This window comes from Pyrgilauda ruficollis, unplaced genomic scaffold, assembly GCF_017590135.1.
Source record: "Pyrgilauda ruficollis isolate IOZ18807 unplaced genomic scaffold, ASM1759013v1 scaffold2, whole genome shotgun sequence".
NCBI classification, from domain to species: domain Eukaryota; kingdom Metazoa; phylum Chordata; class Aves; order Passeriformes; family Passeridae; genus Pyrgilauda; species Pyrgilauda ruficollis.
The window spans coordinates 5,706,817-5,731,914 of record NW_024519206.1 but is presented as its reverse complement, the minus strand read 5'-3'; the positions used below and the strand labels follow the sequence as shown (position 1 = coordinate 5,731,914).

At 35.7% G+C, this 25,098-nt stretch overlaps 1 protein-coding gene across 3 annotated transcripts in view; it reads right to left on the bottom strand.

Moving 5' to 3' along the window:
• Positions 1-903: 903 nt before the first annotated feature.
• The window catches only part of PHF14 (PHD finger protein 14), a 161,631-nt gene continuing 137,436 nt past the window's right edge, over positions 904-25,098 (bottom strand). For all 3 annotated transcript variants that reach the window (XM_041466581.1, XM_041466580.1, XM_041466582.1), the window contains one exon: positions 904-1,206. Coding sequence is in view for 2 of the 3 variants with exons in the window: in XM_041466580.1 (XP_041322514.1) it covers positions 1,132-1,206 (75 nt within the window). In the remaining variant the exon portion in view is untranslated. The remainder of the gene's footprint in view (positions 1,207-25,098) is intronic.

Below are 25,098 nucleotides of genomic sequence, written 5' to 3'. Positions count from 1 at the left end.
GCTTAAGCATAGGCATATAGTTTTTAAAATATCTGAAAATGTAATTTACACAGAGAGGATAAAATTGCAGAGGGATATTATTTACAATCTGATTTAACACTCAATGCAAAAAATAAAAGTATAGCAGAGTGGGAAATTTTTCAGCTTAAAATAATTTATTTCTCTAGAATATGATAAACTTCACTGAAGGGACTTCAGTGAGTGTTGTTTTAAACCCGAAAGAGAATCAGTGAGATTTTTTGTTGGTTTTTTTTTCATTGTAATCTGTGAAACTATCAGGCTACAAATCTACCTCTGAGTTTCTTGCACTTTCCCATTTAGTGACCTGCACAGGCTAAAAAGCAAAGGTAAATTGGAAAACAAAATTAGGACTATAGGAAGAAAAGTTATTTTAGATGTTTATTACTCACTTGAAGGTCTAATGACACAGAAAGAAGGTATTTTATTTTGTTAGAATGAAAAGAATGGCATGAGGGAATTAGACCTGGGTAAGATGGCCTAATCAAGACAAAAGCTTGACATTCATTAAAAGACAATGATCACATGAAGATGGAAAAGGTTTACATAAGGAAAAGTATAATGCAGCAAGAAATTGATTAAAATCACAATACAAATGTAAAAGTAATTACTTCTGAAAATGTACCATACATATCAAAAAATTCCTGCCTCTACGTGCTTCTCAGAAACATTTACTCTAATCACTGATCAGAAGAAATTTCAGAACTCCTTTAGTAGAACATATTTATCTAACTTTTAAGAATCAAAGCTCTTGCTCAGAAATACCAAAATACGTCTGAGTTATAACTATCCTTTAAGGATAACACTGTTTTGCAGAGTAAAACAGAAAATTGCCCTATTTGCTTAGTAAATGCTACATGTGATGAATAACCCATCAGCTTTCCATAACGTGTTCAAAAAGCTTTCAGAATTTTATTGGTAAAGTACTCAGTTCTGATAATTCAGCTTTTAATGCAATCAAGAATATCACCAGGAGCTACTTAATTAATTCCCCAGTGCACCATGAATTTAATTTTCAATGACTTTATTGAGAACTTTTTTCTTAATTTTACAATGAGAAACTATAACCACTGTTACACAACTTGCAAATATTTCAAACAAGACAGCAATCTCCTATTTTTTTGATTTCTTCTGTTCCAAATTCAGCTCCTGAGATGGATTTTCTGCTTCAGCTTCATTTTCTTCTTCCTGTAAAAGAAAATGAAAACCTGAACATTAATCAATTTATTGAAAAAGTATACTTTTTCTGCTTATGCAGATGTATGGAACTTGGTACAGTCTTTTGCCATCTTTTGCCTGACTGATGAGCACAAAAATAAGCAAAAAGTCCTTTATTCAAGTGATTGATTTTGCTGAAGTGTTGAAATAAAAATGATACAAAAGTTCAACAAATCTAATTGCCTACATTTATAGCAGAAAAAAAATTTAATGAGTAAATATTTTACTGACTACTTTACTGATAGTTACATAAAGAAATTACTAAATTACACACAGATATATCCAAATGCCTACAGCAGAAAGTATTACACACCTTTCCTTTGTTCTTGACCAGAGGCTCCCACTAAATAAGTTTTGAATGCAAGAGCTTTCATCATTGTACTAAAAATTACTTCTGAAAAGCATCTGCCATTGAAAAATGTTTCATTTTTTTGCAACCAGATATGTTTACTTCACCATTTGATAAAAGACAATAAATTTAACTTCAGAGACACTTTATGTGCTGCAGCATCGTATTTTTGTCCCATCTAGCATATTTTCTTGACAGGTCTGCCAATTTTCCAATTACTTGTACCACCATATGTTATCTGAAGATCAGTCAGGTCTAAAATAGGAAACATGAGCATGTCAGACAGCAGCATGCTTACAATATTCTACAGCTTCAGCTCCAAGAGTAAGGCTCATAATTCACTATGGGTTCCTCTGGATCTCACTGAAAAAATGAAGTGACATCACAATGCCTGTTTCCATAGGAATGGATACTATTTTGTGTCCAGTACAAAATCGTGACCTCCAAGGTATAAATCATGGAAGAGTGAGAAAACTGCTTTATAAGGCAACTTGCAACTCATCACATCATGAAAGGTCCTTATCACAATTTCAAAGTACGACCAGTTTTCTAGTCTGCATTTTAATTCAATTTACAGAGATCTTCCACATTCCAATAACACAAAAAAGAAATGAACAGATATTTTGGAATGAAGAAGCATCCTGGCTGCTGTAACAGTACTCATCACAAGCCAAGAGTTGAGAGAAAGGAAGCACCAGGGACATTTAGGTGGGACCCAAGGTTAACCCAAGGTTAATTAACCCAAGGTTAATTTTCCTGATTTAAAAGAACATTTTCATTCTTGTAAGAAAATAACTTTATCTTTTGCATCTTAGCCCTTCTTTCACCATCAAAGCATGCTTTGTAAGGATAACTATAATATTTAGAGGTAGAAAATATATAGGAGGATTAAATGGGCAGCTCAAAATAGGATAGCAGTAGAAAATCTCATTTAAAAATGTGATCTCGTATTATGTTACACCGAGCTGTAATAACATGGACAAGCTAGTTGTTCTATTAAAGCAGCAGATACTCCAAGCCATCATGCCTCTGAATCCTCCCCTTTCTGGAGACTGAGAAATATTTACATGACTGACTGCTAAAAGCTTTTTTTCTTCTCTTTCTGGACCATCATCTCTCCAGTTACCTTTGAAACATGTAGTGCTCCCTGTGGCTCTTTTCATTTAGCTGAGAAAACAAGTCTGTACATGTGTGAAACCAAACACTGAAGATTTGTTGAAATTAGAAGTGTAGAATATATTAAAGATAGTGCAGTGTATAGTATAGTACATACAAAGTCAAACTTCAGATGAAAACACACAGGGCAGAATCAGAAACAAAGGAGGAAGGGGTTACCAAGCTTACAGGTGTCAAAAGAGTACTGTGGACTAAAAAAACACTCACAGAAACTTTTGCCTGCTATGACAAACCAGCCAGGTTATTTAATGAAGAACATGTTAATAAAAGAACAGCAAATCTGCATGTTTCTGGAGGTCCCTACCTACAGCAGTTGTATCCCAGCTGACCTCAGTGCCAACTAATCCACCTTCCTAGCACTCGACATTATTCTGATGGCCTGACTTGTCCTCCCCCATACAGGAATATAAACCCTACACTATCATTCTTTTCCAGAACTCTTCACATATTGCTTAGGGCTTCCTCTCCTAAGAGATGGAGCATGCAGAAGTTTCAGAGACAACAGGGCCGTACCTTCACTGAGGACTACAAGAGGGTTAAAGCACATTAGGTTCAATACTGAATATTGGCTTCCTGACTTTTTTGATGGCAAATAAGTTTTTATCCAATGAATGAGGTTTTTTAGAGAATCTTCTGGCTTTGTGTAAATATGAAATGATTAATTCTGTACTCAAAAGGTCATGCTTGCACTCTGTCAGAATTCCCAGGTTACAGCAGCAGCTGCAGTGATCAGTATATTCTGAGATGCAGAAATAATGGCTGTTGGTGATGGCAGCTCCAGGATTTGCTTGGGTTGAATCCTCCAGATGGAAGCATCAGCTTTGGGATATTTTGCAGAACCAATACTTTACCTCTGTTGATTTCCTGCTGCTTCAATCAGGAAAAACATAGTCAAACAGGTAAAATCTACCAGCAGAACATAAATTTGACTTATGTGGGCAGATTCCAATGCACAAGTCATCCAGAAGCCTGGCTGATTTTTCAAATTTGTTGGGTTTTTTTGCATTTTTATGCCTGAAAACTGTCTGACTAGCATTGCACTGAACTATAATCCACATAAAACATAATTTTGTACAAGGGTTTTCACTCCATCTTGTTTTCCAAGAACAGAAACACACCTCATTTGGAAACAGAAGTTTGGTACCTCGAACACAGGTGTCTGCTGTACAAAGCTCAGAGTAATGGTGTTTGATTTTTCTCATAGCATGAGCTAGCAAGGGGAGAAAACTTTTTCCTTGTTAGACATGCCTTGAGCCAGATCAGTTCCCAGGCTGGGCACTGCCACATGAACAACAGTGCCAGCACAAACAGGATGGCAGAAAGGACTTTTGGGGAACACTGGAAAGTATGGACCAGCAGTTTTGGCATTCATGCAGCTTTCTGTCAGAAAATAAGTGACAGCTGAGGCCTCAGAATGGCAATGTCACAATAATTTGGGACATGAACCTCTACAAATTATAGGAAGTGTTCTATTACTGCCAGTATGCTTGGGGAAGATCTGAATTGACAATTTAGAGCACATATTAACCATATTACAAGATGTGAAAACCCACTATTATTTCAGTTTGCTGACAATGCAAGATTTCTATGAAATGCTTTATCCATTTTTTAGTAGCCCAAGAGGCAGCCCGATGATTGCACACAGAATAATGAAATGGTTGGAGTTACTAATGTCATTAATAATGTTTGAATTTTCATCTACATAGCCTATGTAGCCTAATTATCAAGAAATTATGCAAAACAGACTGCAGATTAAATATATTTAATATATTTGTTTTAGTAATTACCACCTATCATTATCATTATAATGCTTTTAATTCTGATGAATAGCAAAGGAAAACCTTTTATTTTCATGTTATCTGCTAAAACCAGTCCATGATGGCACTGTGCAAAGTTTCTATTACCAGCAGCTACACAGAAGACAAAATACTGAATTCCGGTTTCTGCCCACAGAAGTTCAGTTCACATTATTTTATTAATACCTCAAATCTCTTTTTTATATTATTATTTATTTTTCAGCCACCTATGTCTCTAACATCTAGTGCTTTCTGCTCTAAAAATCCTAAAATCTAAGTAGCTTTTCCCAGCAGATGTCACAAGTCAAACTTTTAAAGTAGTTCTTGCCGTCAGATGCCAAAAATCAAACTTGTCTCAGTATCTTTTGTGACTACAGACAACCACAGACTCAAATATATAGTGAATACACTCAGCAAAAAGATTCTTCTGCACAGATCTGGTGACTTGGAATAGCCAAGGGAGGTGAATCCCTCAAGACTGTACTACTACTCCTACTGAAAAAGTGCACTCAACAGCCTGAAGATTATTTTAATATTGAAATGAATGAAGTTTACTAGTCTGGAATTGATGTTATTACAGACTTATAAAGCCAACAGGGATAAGGAAAAGTACAAAGAACATTACAAAGTGCTGCTAAACTCAACACTCTGAACTGAAATGCCAGCTCAAGAGCTCCTCAAGCCACTGGACACCTCATCTGCATCCTGGTGACACTGATGGAGAGATGGACCTTCCACAATAGTTTTCCTACATCCTTTGCCCTGGCATCCCACCTTTTCTCTGATGAAAACAAGGTACTGGATTAAAGGGTATTTTGGGTGTTCTGCAGGTGTTTTCAAATGTCCTATGGACATCTCTTCTTTCACACTGCTTAGTCTATACTTGGTAGGTGAGCATTTAAGAGTCACAGTGACAGAATAGGGCCAGGAATTTAGAAATAAGACCCTAAAATCTGCCAAATCAAACAAAAAATTGTTTGATTTATTGAAGTATTAAGCACTCAATAGCTTTGCTGAAGTTAATGAGAACACTTCGATATTTAGATATCTTTAGGTGACAAAAACTAAAGCTAAGAGTCTGACTTTTAAATTCTATTTCTAAAGTTTTGAGCTGACAGTTGAGAAAGACTGTGATACAATTTCTTGTCCTTTGAAAGCTTGTTTAAGGTCAACTACATTATTCTCTGACCAAAGAATAATGAGTCTAACACAGAAAGTTAATTCTGTAGTAATTATTCCAGAATATTCCCCAGTAGACAAATTCTGGAATGAAAAAAAGAAAGAAAAAACCTAGAAACAGGGGTTTGAGTATCCCTTTTGCTTTTTACCCCCTCCAACCAATTTCCTTCAAAATGTCTGAGAATTTATTTTTCCTCCATTAGTTAACAAAATGAAATCTGGAAAATGACAGTGAATGAGACAATTCTTAACTCTACAGGAAATCTGACACTCTTCTGCAAATAGAACAGACCACACATTAATTAACTGTGCTAGGACATGCATCAATTCCCAGTTCTGTTCATTGCACCACACCTGTAATATCTAGAGTTGCATTACAATGTTGACTATTTTACCAACTGTAATCGATATTCTAAACTTAATAAACAGCCATACATTACAGGATTATGTAAAGATTCAGCTGAATATTAAGAAATTATTCATAACACAAAAATGCCTTGCTATAAGGAGGAACGACTAAAGAGTTGTCTCTGCTAGTACATAAACTATAAATAGCACCTCAAAAGCACTCAGGACCAAATTCTGATACCAGTACTTTCTAGAGTATCTTAACCAAAAGACCTGTAATATGACTAACAGACTACATTATTAAGGATGCCCAGCTGGCATTTCATCTCTTGCCTCACAAAATCTAGCTAGGAAAACACCAGTTGGAAATAGATAAAAATACTTTTAATACTCTTAAAAATAGATCAGGAAAAAAAGAAATTTATTAAATATTAGAGCTTTTGTTTGTGTATGTGAAAGTCTAGCTTCCAAAGTTGGAAGAAAATGAGTGTCAGGGAAAAACTGGGAGCTAAGATAGTCTCTCTGTTAAATCGCCAAAGGAAAGCATCCAGCAGTAAAATTCAAAAGTTATTTTAATTCCAAAGCCTATGCTATCTTCTTCAATAGTATTACTGACAACCCTTGTGATGAACAGTCGTGCAAAAATAGAGTACAAATGGAACAGTTCTTTACCAATGGATATTAGAAGCAAATATAAATTTCTTGTGATAGATGACAGTTTTCTGCAACTACAGCTCTGCAGTGATAAGGCAGCTGTTTGCTTCCCAAGAAAAGGAGACCCTTGCTACATGGATCATTTTCATAGTGACAGCCTTGACAAGTTTGACATTTGCTTCATGAAGAATTCTAAAGCAGCCATCAAGAAAATGACCCCTTTGGGACCACTGGATATCTGACAGTTGTACCTTTTAATGTGCATTGCTATTAATTCTTACTGTCAAAGCCCACCCAAGTCCTACAGCACAATCTCTGCTGAACTGGTACACTATAAAATGGAGGCTATGAAGGGACTAGCCATTACAATGTAAGCAAACATGACATCAATTAACTGGAAGCAGCTCTCCACCCCATTTTGTTCAGTGAAAAGAGCAATGCTGCAGTGTTCCCTTACCAAGCAGTACCAACTGCTGAGCTCTAGGTGGCAATGCAAGACCAGCAGATCTACTTTTACACTAAAGCTCCTCTTTAAGAAGCTAAAAGCAGCTGCATGTTTATCACAAACTCTTTCCTTTAACTCACACTGCTACAAGAACTTTAAAGTCTTTTTGAAATGTTTGTCAGTGCTCTGTATTTTCTACTTCCTTGTTGCTAATTCTGATTATACAGATAAATGTACCATCGAAGAACCCTTACAGTCAAATTTCATTTAACGCTTAGTACAGAAGTGGAATTTCATGCCAGATTTCAAATCTTCCATCTGTTCCTCTCCTTTTTAGGAGGCAACCATTCCACTGAGTGGTCCCTTTGGCTGACTGCCACTTCAGTTGGGATCCTCTTCAGGGCAGGTGGTGCTTGAAACCCAACCATTGTTTTACAAGTTCAGCTGGTTCTCCTTGAAGAAAGTAGAGGACAATATTTCCTCTTTAAGAATTTGAGTCTCTGAAGGTTCAGGTTTATGAACATTCCACTGCACCTATAAATACTTAGATATCACAAATCTGCAACATCAACTAAGAAAGAGATGAAAAGCAGCTTTAACAGGACTGTACCATGCCCATATAGGAGAAATCATCTTCATCCACTCCAGTGTGAGAGGGCACTCTAGTTTTCAAATCTGACACCGTCATGAATAAGATAATCGCTAAGGCAAATTTGTCCTTCAGTTATAAGAATGACATCTATGCATATATAAACACATACATGGACACCAAAATAGCACTACTTGTGTAGCAACATGATAATTATTGTTATGAATTGTAAATTTAAAACAGAGAGTTCTAATTCATATATACTACTACATATATACTATATATGTATATAGTAATAGCATAATATATATTATATAATTTATATATAGTATATATAATATATATACTATACTATATTCCGCAATACTGCTGCAGAATAATATTTCATAGCCTAGAAATGCATATTATATTGAAGATAATTTGAAATATTTATGGTTGTACTCTCACCATATTTACACTATACATTTATGGAATTACAAGAAATAAACCTTATTATGTTTGTATTCTTTACACTAGGAAATAAAATGGCTTCTTACAACAGTTACATGAGAACAAAAAGTGCTCTGGCCAACAATGAGGGATTAATAGCTCTATTTCTTAGTACTATTTAACAGAAAAAAAACCCAACTAAGAAGCACAAATTTAATTTTTAAGAGCTCAATTGTTAGTCTATACATGTATCTTGGTAGGTACCAAATGACAGCTGAAGATTTTTTCATGCTTTAACTGCTTTCTCAAATAAGTTTGTGAAATATAATCTGCATATTATATATATGGATATATATATATATAGCCTTTTATCAAGAGGTCTGAACATTCTTTGCTTCAAAAATTATTAACAAATTAAATGGAAAAGTATTAACATGCTTTAACATAAAAACTGAGTTATACAATAATGTTTCTGAAAGTTACTGTCAAGACAGGCTGCCCAAAGTTGAAGGCAGCTGAAAGACATCACTGTAAACATCACTGAAGGACATGTTTATAACAGAAAAAGACAGCAGTACCATATGAAAGGAATAAATTTATCTCAATAACAGAGAAAATACAGATCCTAATGAAAATGTTTTAGGAAAAATGAGTGCATTGCATGCTTCTGACCAAAATTAATTAGAGTTTTAATGTTTTACATTGCCACCATAATTCTTTAAATGGTGCATTTATTTCATAGCAATAAACATTCGGTTCATTAAGTAAAGTTCAGAATCTGTGTTACTCGCTACATTTAACAACCTTTGGCCTTCTTCTTCTGTATTCCTTGATTCAGGTTTCCAAAGCATTGAATAAGCAATTGGGGAACACAATTAAATTTCATGACTCTGCATATTTAGGATTCTTATTTCATCGAAGACAAAGGGCAATTAATCTACCATTCTATATTGAATTTCAACTTTAGTGAGCCATGATAGATACTGAAATGAATTTACAGGAAATGCTTAATTAAATTACTGTAAAAACCATAACTAACATTTTTTCCTTCTTTATGACAAAAGAAAATGCACATTTAATTGAAAAAACCTACTGCAGTATTATAAATTTAATAACTTGGGAATTCATGAAAATATTGCTATAATGTGACAGATAAGAATTCAGAAAGCTTTTTTCTTCTTATTTCATTCGAACTTTTCACCTGAGTACAGCCAGGAAATTCTGTTCAGGTTCAAGGCATAAAAGCTGGAACTTTCAATGGAGTTAATATAATGACATTGCCTTCATTTTGTCATTTGTTTTCCAAAATGTGAAATAAGTAAATGTTGCAGAAATTACTTTATATTTGCTGTAATACTGAACTTCTATATTTAGTCACAATTCAGGAAGTTGTCAACAAAACAGATAGAAATGAATGAAGCTGTAGAAGTAGATGAAGGCTAGACTGTGAGAGCAAACAGAATCAGTGCTACTGCTGTACTGCTGAAGCAATTAAAGACTAAAAAGACTTTTGCTTAAAAAAAAAAAAAACAAAAAACCAAACAAAAACCCTCAAAATTCCTTTCATCAGGTCCCCCAAACACATACTGATATTTAAATTTGGAATCCAACAACTATAACTAAACAAATGTTTCAATTATTTCAACAACTTCAATTAAATAAAATCCCCAAAAGAGCATTTTAGGACCAGATCTGTAGCATCATATTAGCAGTCCCTTCCATCTCTGAAGGAAGATCTACTCTCATTTAATCTGAATTAACACAAGCATTGCAGACCTACCCAGAAGGCAAAATCATTGCTTTCCAAGATGTACAAAAACACTTTTAATTTGACTACATAGAATCATAGAATGATTCCCTTCATCCATTTGGCTATGGACTTGAAACCTAACAAGACAAGAAACCTATGGCTTTAAAGGTTGGACTTCAGTTGGTTTGATGACAAAAGGGAGTGTTGTAGGTTTGTTTTCATATTTTGACTTTATTAGTCTATTTGAAGGAGCCTGTTCTGAGCCTGTAATCATGCCTATTGTATAAAACAGTTCTGTTTCATACAATAGTTTAGACCAGTTGCCTTAGAAGCATCAAGGGTGTATTGGTAATAAACACACAGTCAATTTGGAAACAAAGTTGTAACATTTCATATACCAAGGTTTTAACAGTTTCAGACTGACCAGCTTCTAAATAATAAAAAACAAACAAACAAACAAACAGACAAAAAAAAACCAAACAAAAACCCTCAAAATTCCTTTCATCAGGTCCCCCAAACACATACTGATATTTAAATTTGGAATCCAACAACTATAACTAAACAAATGTTTCAATTATTTCAACAACTTCAATTAAATAAAATCCCCAAAAGAGCATTTTAGGACCAGATCTGTAGCATCATATTAGCAGTCCCTTCCATCTCTGAAGGAAGATCTACTCTTTTCCTACTGCCCTCATTTAATCTGAATTAACACAAGCATTGCAGACCCACCCAGAAGGCAAAATCACTGCTTTCCAAGATGTACAAAAACACTTTTAATTTGACTACATAGAATCATAGAATGATTCCCTTCATCCATTTGGCTATGGACTTGAAACCTAACAAGACAAGAAACCTATGGCTTTAAAGGTTGGACTTCAGTTGGTTTGATGACAAAAGGGAGTGTTGTAGGTTTGTTTTCATATTTTGACTTTATTGCTCTATTTGAAGGAGCCTGTTCTGAGCCTGTAATCATGCCTATTGTATGAAACAGTTCTGTTTCATACAATAGTTTAGACCAGTTGCCTTAGAAGCATCAAGGGTGTATTGGTAATAAACACACAGTCAATTTGGAAACAAAGTTGTAACATTTCATATACCAAGGTTTTAACAGTTTCAGACTGACCAGCTTCTAAATAATAAAAAACAAACAAACAAACAAACAAACAGACAAAAAAAACCTCCAAAAAAAAAAAAAAAGAAAAGAAAAGAAAAGAAAAGAAAGAAAGAAAGAAAAGAATGCATCAGATTTAACAGTAGATCTCCTCAAACTTCATTCCTCTTTGCATTTCCAAGTGATGATTGAAAGCCAAATGCTATTTAATTCAGTGGGCATACTGAGGAATGTTTTGGTAATTTTTCATGATAGTGATGTTGCTTCACTGTAATTTTTTGAAGTCAGAATCAAATGAAATTCTTTCAACTACAAATAATGTGATGGCCCACCATTTAATGTTTCAAATATCATCAAAAGGAATTTTACAAAAGAGTGCCCCGTAAAAGCAGCATCTGCCTTCAAACATACTCTGAAATGCTTCCAAATCCTTAAATCCTCCTATAACATAAGGCTATAAATTAATATCTAAAAATATTTATACACTTCATGAAAAAAATAATTAGTTACCTTTCAGAAAATTAGAATCAAATTAATTGACAGACCTCATCATGGTGCTGGTAGTCACAGCAAACAGGGCTTCTTATATGTTCATTGTGCATTGCTTTCTGATAAATTTGTAAGTCACTGTTTCACTAAACCACATCAAAGTCATCTTTTGGTTTGTCAACAGCTTGCTTCCCATCTCTGCCTACCCTCCAACAAATCACACATAACACTCTTAGAAGAGTGGGAGAAAGAATACTTTGATGTGATTCAATTACTGAAAAGCTATATTCCAAAAGATTCCCAAAGCTAGGGAAATTTGGCTATAACTAATTAGTGTTTTGCATATTTATGAGAGAAGAGCTCATTACAGAGCTTACATTATAAATTGTTGTTTATGTACTTTTTCCTTGACAGTCTGAAGTCACTTAATATCATTCACTGAAACTCCTTTTGAAGCTCACTAAACTCCATGCCTCTGAAGGCTTTTTGTCTCCCATTACATTATATCACAGTGTTTCCAAGACATAATATTCTTCACCATATATTCTTTACCATTAAGGGGTATAACTTGCACAATCATACATGCATTGTTACATTTAACCCATCTGATTACTGGGCTGAACACTACCATTGACTGGGGCTACGTATGAGCTATGCTGCAGAACAATACTTCTCTGGAGTGGATACCAAGTTTAAACAGCCCCTGAATCAAGAAGGGTATTTTAATTATGGGCATTTAAGAGGAAGTTGAGCTATTTTCAGATGTCTTATGTTTTCCTGAAATCCTAGTGCTGCCACTCAACTGTCTCTACAGAGCTTCTGTCTGTCACCTCACAGAGGGTCAGCTACAGCCCCATGGTGATGTTTGGTACTTGCTGCTCTCTGCTCTTGCTCAAGAGCTGCTCCTGCAGCTGTCAGTGTTTCCTAACAACACCAAGCAAAAGCTTCCTGCTGCATTCATTTTACTTAGTTGCAATCTATTTGGTTTCCTTCATTGGCTTTTCTCTTTCTGCATATACAGGAGCTCCAGGAATTGGATATCATTATTCTGAGAGTTAACAGCCAGTAGCTATTTCCTTATTTTCTGATTACTGATGATTTAAGATAAACTTACCATGTGTCCTTTACTCACAAAACTGAACAGGAAGTATATTATAAAAAGGTTATGTAGAAAAAACAGGCTCATGTTCTTCTTTGGCAAATACCACTTAGTATTCAAGTCAACCCATTTTGCTGCTTCCTCTCCTCTACATGTAACTTAGATGACCAACAAATCAAGAAACACAGAAGCCTGTAGCACTGCCATTTAAATCAGCACTTAAATTTAGAAAAAAAGAGATAACTTTACTACCTATTCTGTCAATGTAACTTTTAAATATGATTATTAACTATCTATAAGACCATGAAGTAAATACAGCAAATACCATTTGTTTTGGCAGACAACAAATCAAGGATCTTATTTTTCCTGCATTAATTGATGTTTCTCTTTGTCTGCCAGTATTCTGCTTAATGTCAGTGAAAGCAGCATTAATTACTTGTTGCTTGAATTTGACTTAGGTATTTTCAACTCATTTGCACTCAAGGAAACCTTTCAGGATGTAAGTTCTCAAAAGAACAAATAATGAAAATTTTTGTTAGCTGTTGCTTCCCTTTTCCACTGAAAATTCCACCAAATTATGCTTTTTAAGACCTCGATACAGAAAGGTCTCTAGGTCTCCTTCAAAGGTTTTGCTGTTCAAAATGATAAATGGTAATACATAGATATAATATTTATTTAGCTATAACATTAATAAATAATACAAATCTGGTCAAGTCATATCATACCATATGCTATATAAAGACATCTGAGGAGTTTGACCATGTATTCTCAAATCAGTTATGAAAACAAAATGAAAGAAGAAAAAGAAGTAAAATATCAGGGAAGCTGATATTTTAGTAGGTCAGGGTAATGGCCACGTACATTAATCACATTTTAGTTCCAAGAATGGCTAATAAATGAAGAATGATTAAAAAGTGGGTAGCATCAAAATGTATATAAAACTATTTCAAATAGAAATATTTTATATTTTTTATAAAACAAATTGATTGTACAGGACAGACAAAAAAATCAAAGAGTTATCGCAGATATTTTATCAAAACAATACTGAGGCTTGAGTCAGTCTGTAGAGGTGTCCTTCTGAGCTGAGGTCATGGGGAAAACTCTGTGTAAGAAAAGCTGAGGAAACCCTGGATCTCTGGAAAATATCAGTGAAGAAGAAGAAGAATGGAGAAGTGGTACTTAACAGATCTTCTAGTCTAAAGGAGGGTAACTAACAGAAACCAGCATAAAGCTAAGGCTTGTGTCGATAGTAAAGCATGGTCTGAGACTCAGATGAGGAATTTCTCAGCTGAAATCTCTGACATTTGTACCCCAACTATAATCCTTGCTTGGCCTGGAGGATGTGGAAATTGAACTCACTACTAGAATGTTAAAGAACTTTCCGTAAACTGTGAATAATAATACTTTCAATGTCAGGATGGAGCTCTATGCGTGAAAAGATTTATATAAGTGCTAAGTGCTGTCATTGTTATTACATTCAGTGAGTACAGAAGACTTTAAAAGCATTAACTTTTCCAGCACAGAACATCACCCGTTCTTTCTGAAGCCAGAAAAGAAGACATAAAATGAGTGTAGTTATTGCAAGAAACTGTCTGGTTTTAAGTTCTGATGCTTATTTTTTGTGTCTAGAAAAAGCAAACAACCATCAACAGCAGGAATTTTACTTGCCATTTTATAATATGCAGCAACCTATAAAATATATGAAAACCAGTTTTACTTCATAGAAACTTGTTTTTTGTCAGGAAATTATTTAATTGGAAAGATGCTTTGAGAGCAATCAAAAAGCAATACATAAAAAGGTGTCTGGTTTAGAACAATGAATAGAGAATGGAGTAAATTTTTAAAACATAATGTATTAATGAAGTAACTACCAAGTATGTGCTAGTACATCAGCCAGTAGGATCAAATGAAACTGATGTCTCTATTTGTCCTTCTCAGAAGGAGAACCACCTGGTCTCCAAGGAAGACCAGATTCTAATGGAGTTTAAGTGGTGGTCTGTCATCTCTCTGTGAAAACAGGTCATCTGGAGTTTAAATTTTTTTACAGAAAAGTACTTTCATTTTTAGGCCATCTTGCATAATTTGAAGATAATTGTTAAGAGTGTGATCAAGAATTATATCCCAGGGAGCAGAAACTTTTGGATATGTGCCTTCTGATTTTTGATTTTTAAAAAGTATCATTTATGTCCTGTCTTGCACTTAGAATTCAAACTTTACTCAGTGGACAGTGGAAGTTTCACACACAATATTCTGTGGAGACCTGGACGGGCATCCCCTGGTCTAGGGATACACAAGAAGCTACCCTCAAAAAGCTGTTAGACCCCACTGGCTCCTTCCCCTGTTCCTGTGTCTGTTCCTATGTCCCTGAGCCACTCCTTTCCCATTTCCCGACTGGCACTCATCTTTGTACTGCCCCGAGACCAGGGTCAGCCCCAGGCCCCTGCAGAGAGAAAGTGGGACTCTGTGTGTATGTGTATGGGACCTGATCATCTCACCTGAATAAAACATCTGTGGATATTATGCAAAGGCCGTTTTTGCTTCCTTACCCTGGACTATGCTAGCAGCAATTCAGACTGCTACAATATTCCTTTCATCCAAGAACAGCAATCATTCTTTTGACTTAGCAACATCACATTTTCAGGTATGGTGAGCATTGTCTCTACATATAACCCATTTTTTTCTCTTGAAAATCTTTATCTCATTGAGAAAAATGAAAGGCAGAATTTTCTTTCATATATTTAAAACTTTAATTACAGAAGGACTGCTACTGATACTACCCAACACGTTAAAATACTTTCTCTGAACAGAACTGTCACTACTGCACTATTTAAATTTACAAAGCGATTTCCACATGAATGGGATTGTTCCAGCCTGAAAACATTTTTAATATCATAAGCAAACAAGAGATGAATGCACAAAATTAACTGTTTAACAGAGGTTTATGTACCCCCTTGTGCATTGTATTTGGAAATGAAGTCCTTAAACTTAGAGGCAGAGGATTCTCTGTGGATTAGAAGAGAGACACACAGTCCTTTCAGCAGCATCCTTTTATATAAAATTTGGCACTAACACCCTGTTTGCTTCAACAAATGACTTCATGCTTTGTCCTTTTAATCCAATTTCCACCATAATATAGACTGAAGTGTTGTGAAAATACTAGAAGAGGATGCCTGGAAATTTCTTGCATTAGAAATCTAATCCAGGTGGTAATCCAATCCCACACAGCACATTTCTCATTAACTGAGAGGTATGACCCACAGATGGCTTTATACAAACCAGCATTCTGCACTAGCTATGACTGGAAATAATTCTCACACATCAAGACATGACTCAACAAGGCAGGTAAGAGACCAAGTCTGACAAGAAAAGGAACAGTCACTCTACTGAAAGCTACAATATTGATTGTAACACTCATCCCAAGTTGAATAGCTCAGATTTGTAGGCTATTACAGCATCAGGTACTTTGCCTGTGCAGAGAGTATAAGCCCCCCTATTCAGCAAGAGCTTTGTCATTGCGTACTGTCTCTTCTCAGGTGAAAGCACCACATGTAATCTTAAACAGCCACCTCGCAGCAGCCAGGAGACCACTCAGACAAAACTTATTCATAGTTTACCATCACAGAAAACAGTAATTTCCTAGACAAAGAATATTGCTACTTTTGTCTTTTATTTCTTGAAGCGATTCTTTCCTGAAAAGGACAGATGCTTGCAGATGCCAGCAGCTTGCCATGTATGTGTCCTGGCCAGAAAACCAGCATTCCCATGTTCTCCTTGTAGAAAGCCTGGCTCCATTTGTGTCTCAAAGGCAGCACAAGGCTGCTGCTCATTGCTTGTGAATATGGTGTCAGACTTTGACTAAGCAGAGATTTAAATAAAAAAACAGAAACTCTACAGTCTTTAAGAAACTTGAACAGGATGGAAGCATGCCACTAACATATTCCCATCACAACAGTGCCACATACCTTTTTATCATCGCCAAACAAGTATCTATTCATAGAGGTGTTTGTCTTTAATGTGTCTTGGGCAGAAGAAGGAAAAAGAAAATGGTGTATACCCATATTAAAAATTTCTATCATTTGTGAAGCAAACGTTTTCTTAATGTAGTTTCTTTCAAATTTTCAGTGTTACACTCTTATTCACAGAAAGGTAAATTTGTTCATTAATAATTTCTGCAATTTTTCACAAAGTATAAGGTTTTGTCTATAATGGACATTTCAAAGTTAGGCTGGTAGAAGGAAAAAAAATGTGCAGGAAGGACAAAAAGCCAAAAAATACATTCCCTGGCAATATTCTTTCGAATATGATTTGAACTGCATTTGTCCTGCACTGTATCTCAGTAATAAGCCAGCCTTATTGCTTAATGAAAAGGACTTGTATCCCTGGCCTATGTAAAAATACAGGCTGCATCTGTGATTGTCTTTTTCCTGCTGTTTCTCTGAGTAACTGAGGTGACAGCTAAGATTTTTGTCTGAATAGTTCATTAAATGCAACACAGCCCTTCCCTACTCCTTGGGTTGAGTCCCAAACATATTTTTTCATTTTCAAGGTCTTATCCACTGATACAGAGAATAAAAGGGAATTTTCTCCATGCCCAATTGGTTGCTTTGACCAGATAACTAGACAAAGCTGATGAAAATAATGTCTCAGTGTTGCTCCACTTTCTGCCCAAAAACTGCTTTCTTAATATGTGTAGAACTTCATACTTAAGTTACTTTCATCACCTTCAGGCCTGTTTCCTTCCAGCTTTCACAGCCTACTTCACAGAACTAATCATCTTTTAACCAGGAAATTTCCTGGAGATCCTTAGGATGACACTTAAAATCTTAGTATAATTTCCTTTAGATACAAGCTCTTCTTTCTTTCTTTTTTGCTGTTCTTCATCTACTTCCTTGAAAGAACATCTTCTCTGGATACAAGAATAAGGTAGACATAACAGCTTTCCATTTATAGGTAAGTTCAAGGTATAGGACTGAATAGATTTCCCTAGAAAGGAGATTTCTGGCAGTTGTTTTGCTTTTTTTAAGATTCAGAGTCATAATTTTTCCTCTAATCTTACATTTAAGATTATTAAAGTGAAGAAACTGAAACAGGCACCAGTCTCCCTCTCTCTCTCTAAAGAACTAAAATGTGTTCTGGGACTGTGTTCCAGACAACCACCACCCATGTGGACACAGTGAAATATTTTTGTTATAACTTTCAGAAGCCAGATATCAAAATATTTTAGAACTCCCATCATATTAATGCTTCATCACTCAGAAAAATTTCTTAGATTCCATAAGAATGAGGCCTAAGCCAGGACACATGTCATGAGATATGTGCCAAAGGGATTTTCATGAGATGTGCCACACCCCTGATCGCTGAGGACTAGCTGGAAAGCAAGGGTGTTTATTTTCTGCCAGATTTCTATACTCTTAATGCAACAGATTCTAACAGTGATAACAGCAGCTTTTGTCTCAAGTGTTAGAGATTTTCTCAGGAGTGCAGCAGGTTGTGATCATATTTATATCAACTGAGATAATTTTTCTAACTAACTTCTACATATAAAATTATCTCACTTTCATTATGCCAGATGCATGCGCCCCACTAATCCAAAAAATATTAAATGCATAATTGAATTTCATTTCCTTAGGGCATATGATTTCATAACCCATGGCAGCAAAGGATGAGAAGAGTCAATTAACAACAAAATGCCTGTCCAAACAAATGAAAGGCCAGACCTCCTCAAAAGCTTGCCTTGTTCTTTCTACATTAATGTTTATGAACCAGTGATATATCAAGCCCTACAAAATCAAGCAGTAGATATCTCCAGTTAACAATTTTTTTTGTAGTCTCTGAGAGGCACTGTCAAGGATATGTTGCTTAAGAAACTTTCACTTCAGAAAGCAGTAGGTGTATCTCTCCTCAAAGTGTCACTGAAATACCATTTTCAAATGCAAGACTGGCTGACTTGGTGAAATTTCTAAGCTACGCACTTACAGCTAACTGGAATGCTCGTCATGAAAAGACCAGTATGACCTCACTTCTGACACGTGACAGCCTTCCTTAATGAAGTTACTTGGTGCCAGAAGATGTGAAGTGAGCTCCTCTGAAAACATTCTGAAGATGCTCGAATACAGAAGCCACCACCAGTCAAAGTTTAACAGATTTTATGATTCTGGAGTTTGCTTGGCTCAGAAGGATTGATGTATGTTTGAAAAGAGTGAGGCACTAGGAGTCAGCGTGCCTGCTCCATCTGCCATGAAGACATCACGTTTGTTCTGCAAAGTAGACAGGATCTCATGGCTCTGGAAGGGATGAAGACAACCAAGGACTGCTCAGGAGTTTCATTTCAAAGCACAAAAAACCTAACTTGTAATGAAATCAATTCATCTGATGTCTGAAGATACTGAGTTTACCACAATGAGAAAAACCTCCGCTATGCACAACTATACATATCAGTAGCCTAATGCAGTTTTTGTCTGATGAATTTTTCCCACACTATCTAGAAAGCAGTATTTTGTAAGATGAACCACAAATGCAAATTTGCCAGCATGGTTCTTCATGGCCAAAAGCCAAATGGATGTGTTGGTCTAAATAAGTGCCTGATTTCCAAGGGTAGGATCCCACACTTCAATGCAGCCATACCCTCATATTGCATCTCCTTTATTCTGAACCAGAAAACAGTGGAACCTACCAGTCAAAGCAGGTTCTTATCCTGCATGTAGGCAGCTGTTTGGATTGAAGTACTGTGTTATTTTGAGTACTCTGACATGGCTGACCAGAGTTCAGTGCACATAAAAAGTATGAGGTTAAAAAAGCTTACTAAGACCTGAATAAAGCTTAACCAAAGGTAATAAATTCATTTCAATACACTCGGATATAGAACCACTGTTAATTTCAATGCTTGTGACTCAAATTCTTCTTTGCTTTGAGCCCTCTGAAAATTTGGAAATTTGCTTTCACAAGATGCATGATGGACAGGAGAAGGAATGCCTAGAACATAACTCATCATCCTTATGTTCCACATTGATTTTAGGATGCAACAATGCAAAAATTCCCTAATACATATGTTACAAACATTCTGGCAACGACAGTCGGCAAGCTGTTCTACAGAGTACCCATCCAAGAGCAAATTGCACTCTGTCTGCAAATAATCACAAAAGGTAAAGATTCAGAGTCTGTAGGAACTGGAAATGTTTACAGAAAGAATTAAAATTGAAATTGCAAGTTGCTTTCAAGCTACTGATCATGAAGTATTAAACAAGCTTTGCTGTCTTATCATAGCAATTAATTTTTGTTTCACATTAATGACATTCTTATCATGCCTGAGATATTAATGCAATTTGACAACAGCAAATACCATAAGATCACTTATCCATGTCACTTGTGGGGACAAATTCACAGTTTTACATTAATCACCTTCCAAACATACTAACTTGCTTCTAAAATGGACTGCTTCTGTGATTTCATCATAGAAAGATTCATTCTCACATTGTCCTTTAATATCTGATTTCTAAAGAAAATAATTATCAGGTTTCTAGGCAGCAGATCTAAACCAAAACACTGGGTGTACCCCAAAAAATTATATTTTGATGTTTCCTATTAAATACATGACCTTACTAAATCTTCTAGCTTATTTCATCATCAACGTGATGTGATACTAATTAGTGATTAAAGTTGAATTTATTGCTGGAAGAAAACACTTGGAGTTCAAAGCAAATTCTGACACACATCAGAAACAGACTTCATTTCAGCTTTCTGCTTGTTTGCAAAAAGTTGTGATGGACGTCTTGGGTCTTTTGTGATGGGACTGGCTCTAAAAAAAGCAGCGTCACTTCTGACCAGGTACCTTGGAGAGCGCCTCTCTCAGAAAACTGCCAAGATGCAGCTGGAATTAGGGAGGTAGTAGCCACAAACGTGGGAGTTGCAGCTGCAGGACTTGGGAAAAGAGAATTCACAAAGAAAGCACAAAACTTAACCACTCACCCTTCAACAGATTAGAGAAACATGGGATATGACACTTTAAAGTACTACAAATCAAATGGGTTTAAAACAATAACAAAGGAACAGCTGCAAATTCCGCAAAACAGATGCAGGGTTTCATCACATACAACTTTTCTCTTCTGTTGTTACTTCCTTAAAAATAGTACCAACACTTCCCTGCATTTTCTTGCTAAAGAAGCTGGAAGCAGAGATGAAAATGTGGTGTATTAACATAGTATTTAAAAGAACTGTAGTATTTCTGTATAAAATGCTTCATTATAAGTGTATTTTTGATTCTAATTATTATATTATAGTCTTATTAACCCAATTATGTATTTATTTAAACATAATTATATACTGGGATATGTACCTCTCCACTACTACGTTTACTGCTAAGGCTAATTTCAACTAAATTAAGAGTTCATTCAAATACACTCAGTATACACATATTTTGTGTTTTTTTCCCAGACTACATTACTATTGTACAAAACAGTAAAGTGCTAGAAATATCTTAAGTTTTCTGTAAGAATAAAATGGGCACCTTTAAATTGACACTAAACACAAGTCATAGTTTTCTAATGTCTAATAAACAAAGTATTTGTTGGATTAGTAGGAAGTTTACTGCAAGCTTGTTTTAACTTTGACTTGACCTTCACTTTTTTTTTTTAAAAAGGTTTTCGTATTCATACATATATGCCTGTTGAAGACAGGGTTAAATTTGTCTGAAGCATTTTAATAAAATACTGAAGACCTCCTTTAATTTATGGCATATATATTTTCAAGAAGGAAAATGCTGATATTATCTCGGTTATAAGCTTGCTGCTGAAATGATTTAGATATTCTTTTCCTTTTGCACAGTATCAGTATAAAGCTTTTCTTTGCATGCAATGAATTACAGTTGACACTTCAAACCTATTCTATCGGTATCTTCTGGTTCAGAAAAATGAGAAAACATAAATATTTATTCTATGTATACAGAAAAGACACAAGACTCTGATAAAAATGAACCATTATGGAGTGATGAATAATTGTTACATGTGTCACACTTAGAACAGTAAAGGGCAAAAAAATTTGCCACTTTTTAATGTGAGGATTTGAGGTTATTGTGGAAATAAAAATGCAGTCATTTCATCATAGCGAACTGATAAGTGTTGAGGCCCAGTGATTTTTGATGACATTCACTTCATGACTCTATGGATGATGAAACTGCTTGATACAGATCCTTGGTCTGATTTGATAAAGCCTATTAATGACGTGCTTTAACAGTGGAAAAATATTCATACAAACAAGCTTCCATTTTCCTGGCTGATATGTGCAATACCTCTAGCTTAAGCTTAAGTTTACCAATTAATAAGACTAGGAATAAATTTGTTCCATTCTGTGATCACTGTCGTTAATCTTGATTCTATTACTAACTTAAGTTTCTACATTATGTAGAGAAGTAAAGGCTATTATAACCTGCTCAATAATAAACACTGAAGGAAAAGAATATGAAATTTCCAAATGTTAACAAAATATTATCAACCTTATGATCAGTCTTTCCTTTAAAAAAATAGATTTCTCCTGTTAAGGCCAAACTCTAGCCAAAATGCAGTGAAGATAACTAAAACAACTTTTTTTTTTTTTTTTTTTTTTTAATCCATCATGTCTGGTTTGATACTAGAAATGAAAGCTTCTTGAGGTAATTATATACATATATTTTTTTTTGATTCAGTGATTTTAACCATACAGCCCTGACTGCAACACTGAAATGCATTCATGATACAAATTATGGAGCTAAAAACAAATACCCAAAATTACAAGTTATTGGGGTAAGACTGCCACAAAGAAAGTATAATATTTAATTGCACAGAATTATTTGCTAATCTGTGTTATGGGAGCTTCACAGACCACAAAGCTGAAACCCTGTGTTTATTAAATTCAATACATATTGATCTAAATGAAAAGAAAGTAACATTAATTCAATAAAAAAATAAGGAAGTTCTAAAGTTATAAGACTCTGGAAAATTGGTTAAGACATTTTCTCAAAGTGCTATGCTTGTATTAAACAGTGAACGAGAAATCACAATTTATAGATGCTAAAAAAATTCAGCCTGGAATCAGCACAGCACATCTGCAATGTTGCATCTGAAAAGTTTTAACTTTTGGCACTATTTTTTGGCTTCATCACTACACATGAGCACTGGCAGGTTAAGTTGTGACATAAAGAAATAAGGAGCTACAATGGATAGCAGCGAATATTTCCCTAGTCCAGTTTCTTGCCACATACAATGGCCCCACAGAACACTGCACGATGAAGGCACGAAAAAATCAAATTTACCCATACTTGTTTCCAAAATTAAATATTATTATATACAAGTACTTTAGAGATAAAGAAATTCCACCTGGAATACTTAGTATCATATGAAGAATTCAGAAAACATAGGCTTTAGGAATAGTATTTTAAAGAACACCACACCAAGTTCTTCCACCTTTTGATTTGAGATAAAATAATTGAAATAAATGTTGATTTCAAATTTTCTCTGAGTTCTTAGAGCTTCTGCATGAGATCTTGAGGAAGGGATGGGGAGATCAAATGTATTTCACTCCATGGCATAAGGGAGATCTTGCAGTCATGCTTGAGGTGAAGAAGAAAGTTTCCTCGACTTCATCTTTCCTACAGTAATGGGGTAATTGGATTTATTTTTTTGGCAAGGTTTTCATGTGCTTCCCCTTTCTGAATACCTTGGTGCCTCTGCAGACACTAAAAGCTTTCTCAAGTAACACCATGACTTCAAAAATGGGTTATTTTTACTCTGCTGCTTATCAGGCTACAATATGAAAAATGGTGACTTTGGGATTATCTACACACTGAACAAAACCATCATCTTTGCCTCAATTCCCAATTCAAATATCACCCTTGAAACCACAAAGAGACTGTTAAAACAAGCAACATTTTGCAGAAAAAACATCTAAAAGTTTGCACAGCATGCACACATGCACACAAATTATATTCTGTGGGTGAATCTGTTTTTAAATGCTGATTTACTGAGATTTTTTTCCCAAAGCTAAATATATAAATAAAGACTGTCAGAAAATGAGAATAAAAATAAGCATCTAAAATGCCTTAAAAATCTCTGCTCCTTCCCTTATGTTGTCTTTTTTCATTCACTTAGTATCTTGACTTCCATTTTGAGCGTTACATCTCCCAGATTCAGAGATACATAAGAACAACTCCACCTTTCTTTTGACTGATTTTTTACACTTCTGTAATGGGTATTTTCTAAAGGCCTGTGTTTATGCTCCTACACTCTGGACATTTCTTTTCATAATACCCTCGTGACCCTATGTGATCAATACTGGATTAACTGAGTTTACCTATAGCTAGTGCCTATAGGCAGTGGACAAAAAGTCTACTGAAAATTTGGGGGAAACTGTAGGCAAGTACAATCAAAGGATTGGAAAATATACAGGGACTGGTTCTGTCAGCTGTACAGAGTTAAGCCAACCTTCCCTACTGGCAGCTCATTTTGGAATTTTGATTATAAGTCTTCCAAAGTTTAGAAGCTACTACTTGAATTTTTTTCTGCTTTCAGATAGAATTCTCAGGTTATAATCCTAGATTTGAATTCTGAATCATGGAATTATGGAATCATTTAAGTGGAAAAAATCTCTAAGATCCCTAAGCCCAACCACTGCCCTGCCAATGCCAAGTTCACCAGTAAACCATGTCCCTAAATTCAAGAACTACAAGTTTTTAAAATATCTCCAGGAATGGTGACTCAGTTACTGCCCTGAGGAACCTCTCTTTCAGGACAGTTTTTCCTAACACCCTATCTAAACCTCCCCTGGCACAACTTGAGGCCACTTCTGGTCCTGTCCCTTGTTACATGGGAGAAGAGACCGACCCCCACCTCAGTGCAGCCTCCATTCAGGTGGTTGTAGAGTGTTAAGGTCCCTCCTTTTCTCCAGACTAAACACCGCCAACTCCTTTGCTGCTCCTCCCAAGACTTGTGCTCCAGACCCTTCCCAATTCCATTGCCTTCTCTGGACACTCTCCAGCAACTCAGTGTCTTTCTTGCAGTGAGAGGCCCAAAACTGGACACAGGACTCGAGGTGTGGCCTCACCAGTGCCAAGTACAGGGGGATAGCCACTCTCCTGGTCCTGCTGTGCACCGTAACCCTGTTAAAATCCAGGATGTCACTGGCCTTCTTGGCCACCTGGGCACTCTGTTGGCTCATCCAACTGCCGTCACCAGCACCCTGAGACTCTTTTTTGCTGGGCAGTTTTCCAGCCTCTCTGCACCCAGCCTGTACCACTGCACTGGGTTGTTGTGAGCAAGAGCAGGATATGGTACCCTGTACCTTGATAAATCCAAATCAACACTGGTAGTTTTCCAGCAAGCAAAGTGTGGATGTGCCTCTGCCCAGTAATAGTCTGAAAAGATTTCTCCTGTTAACTATCACAAAAATACTTCACAAGGATGCAAGCATATGCACGACC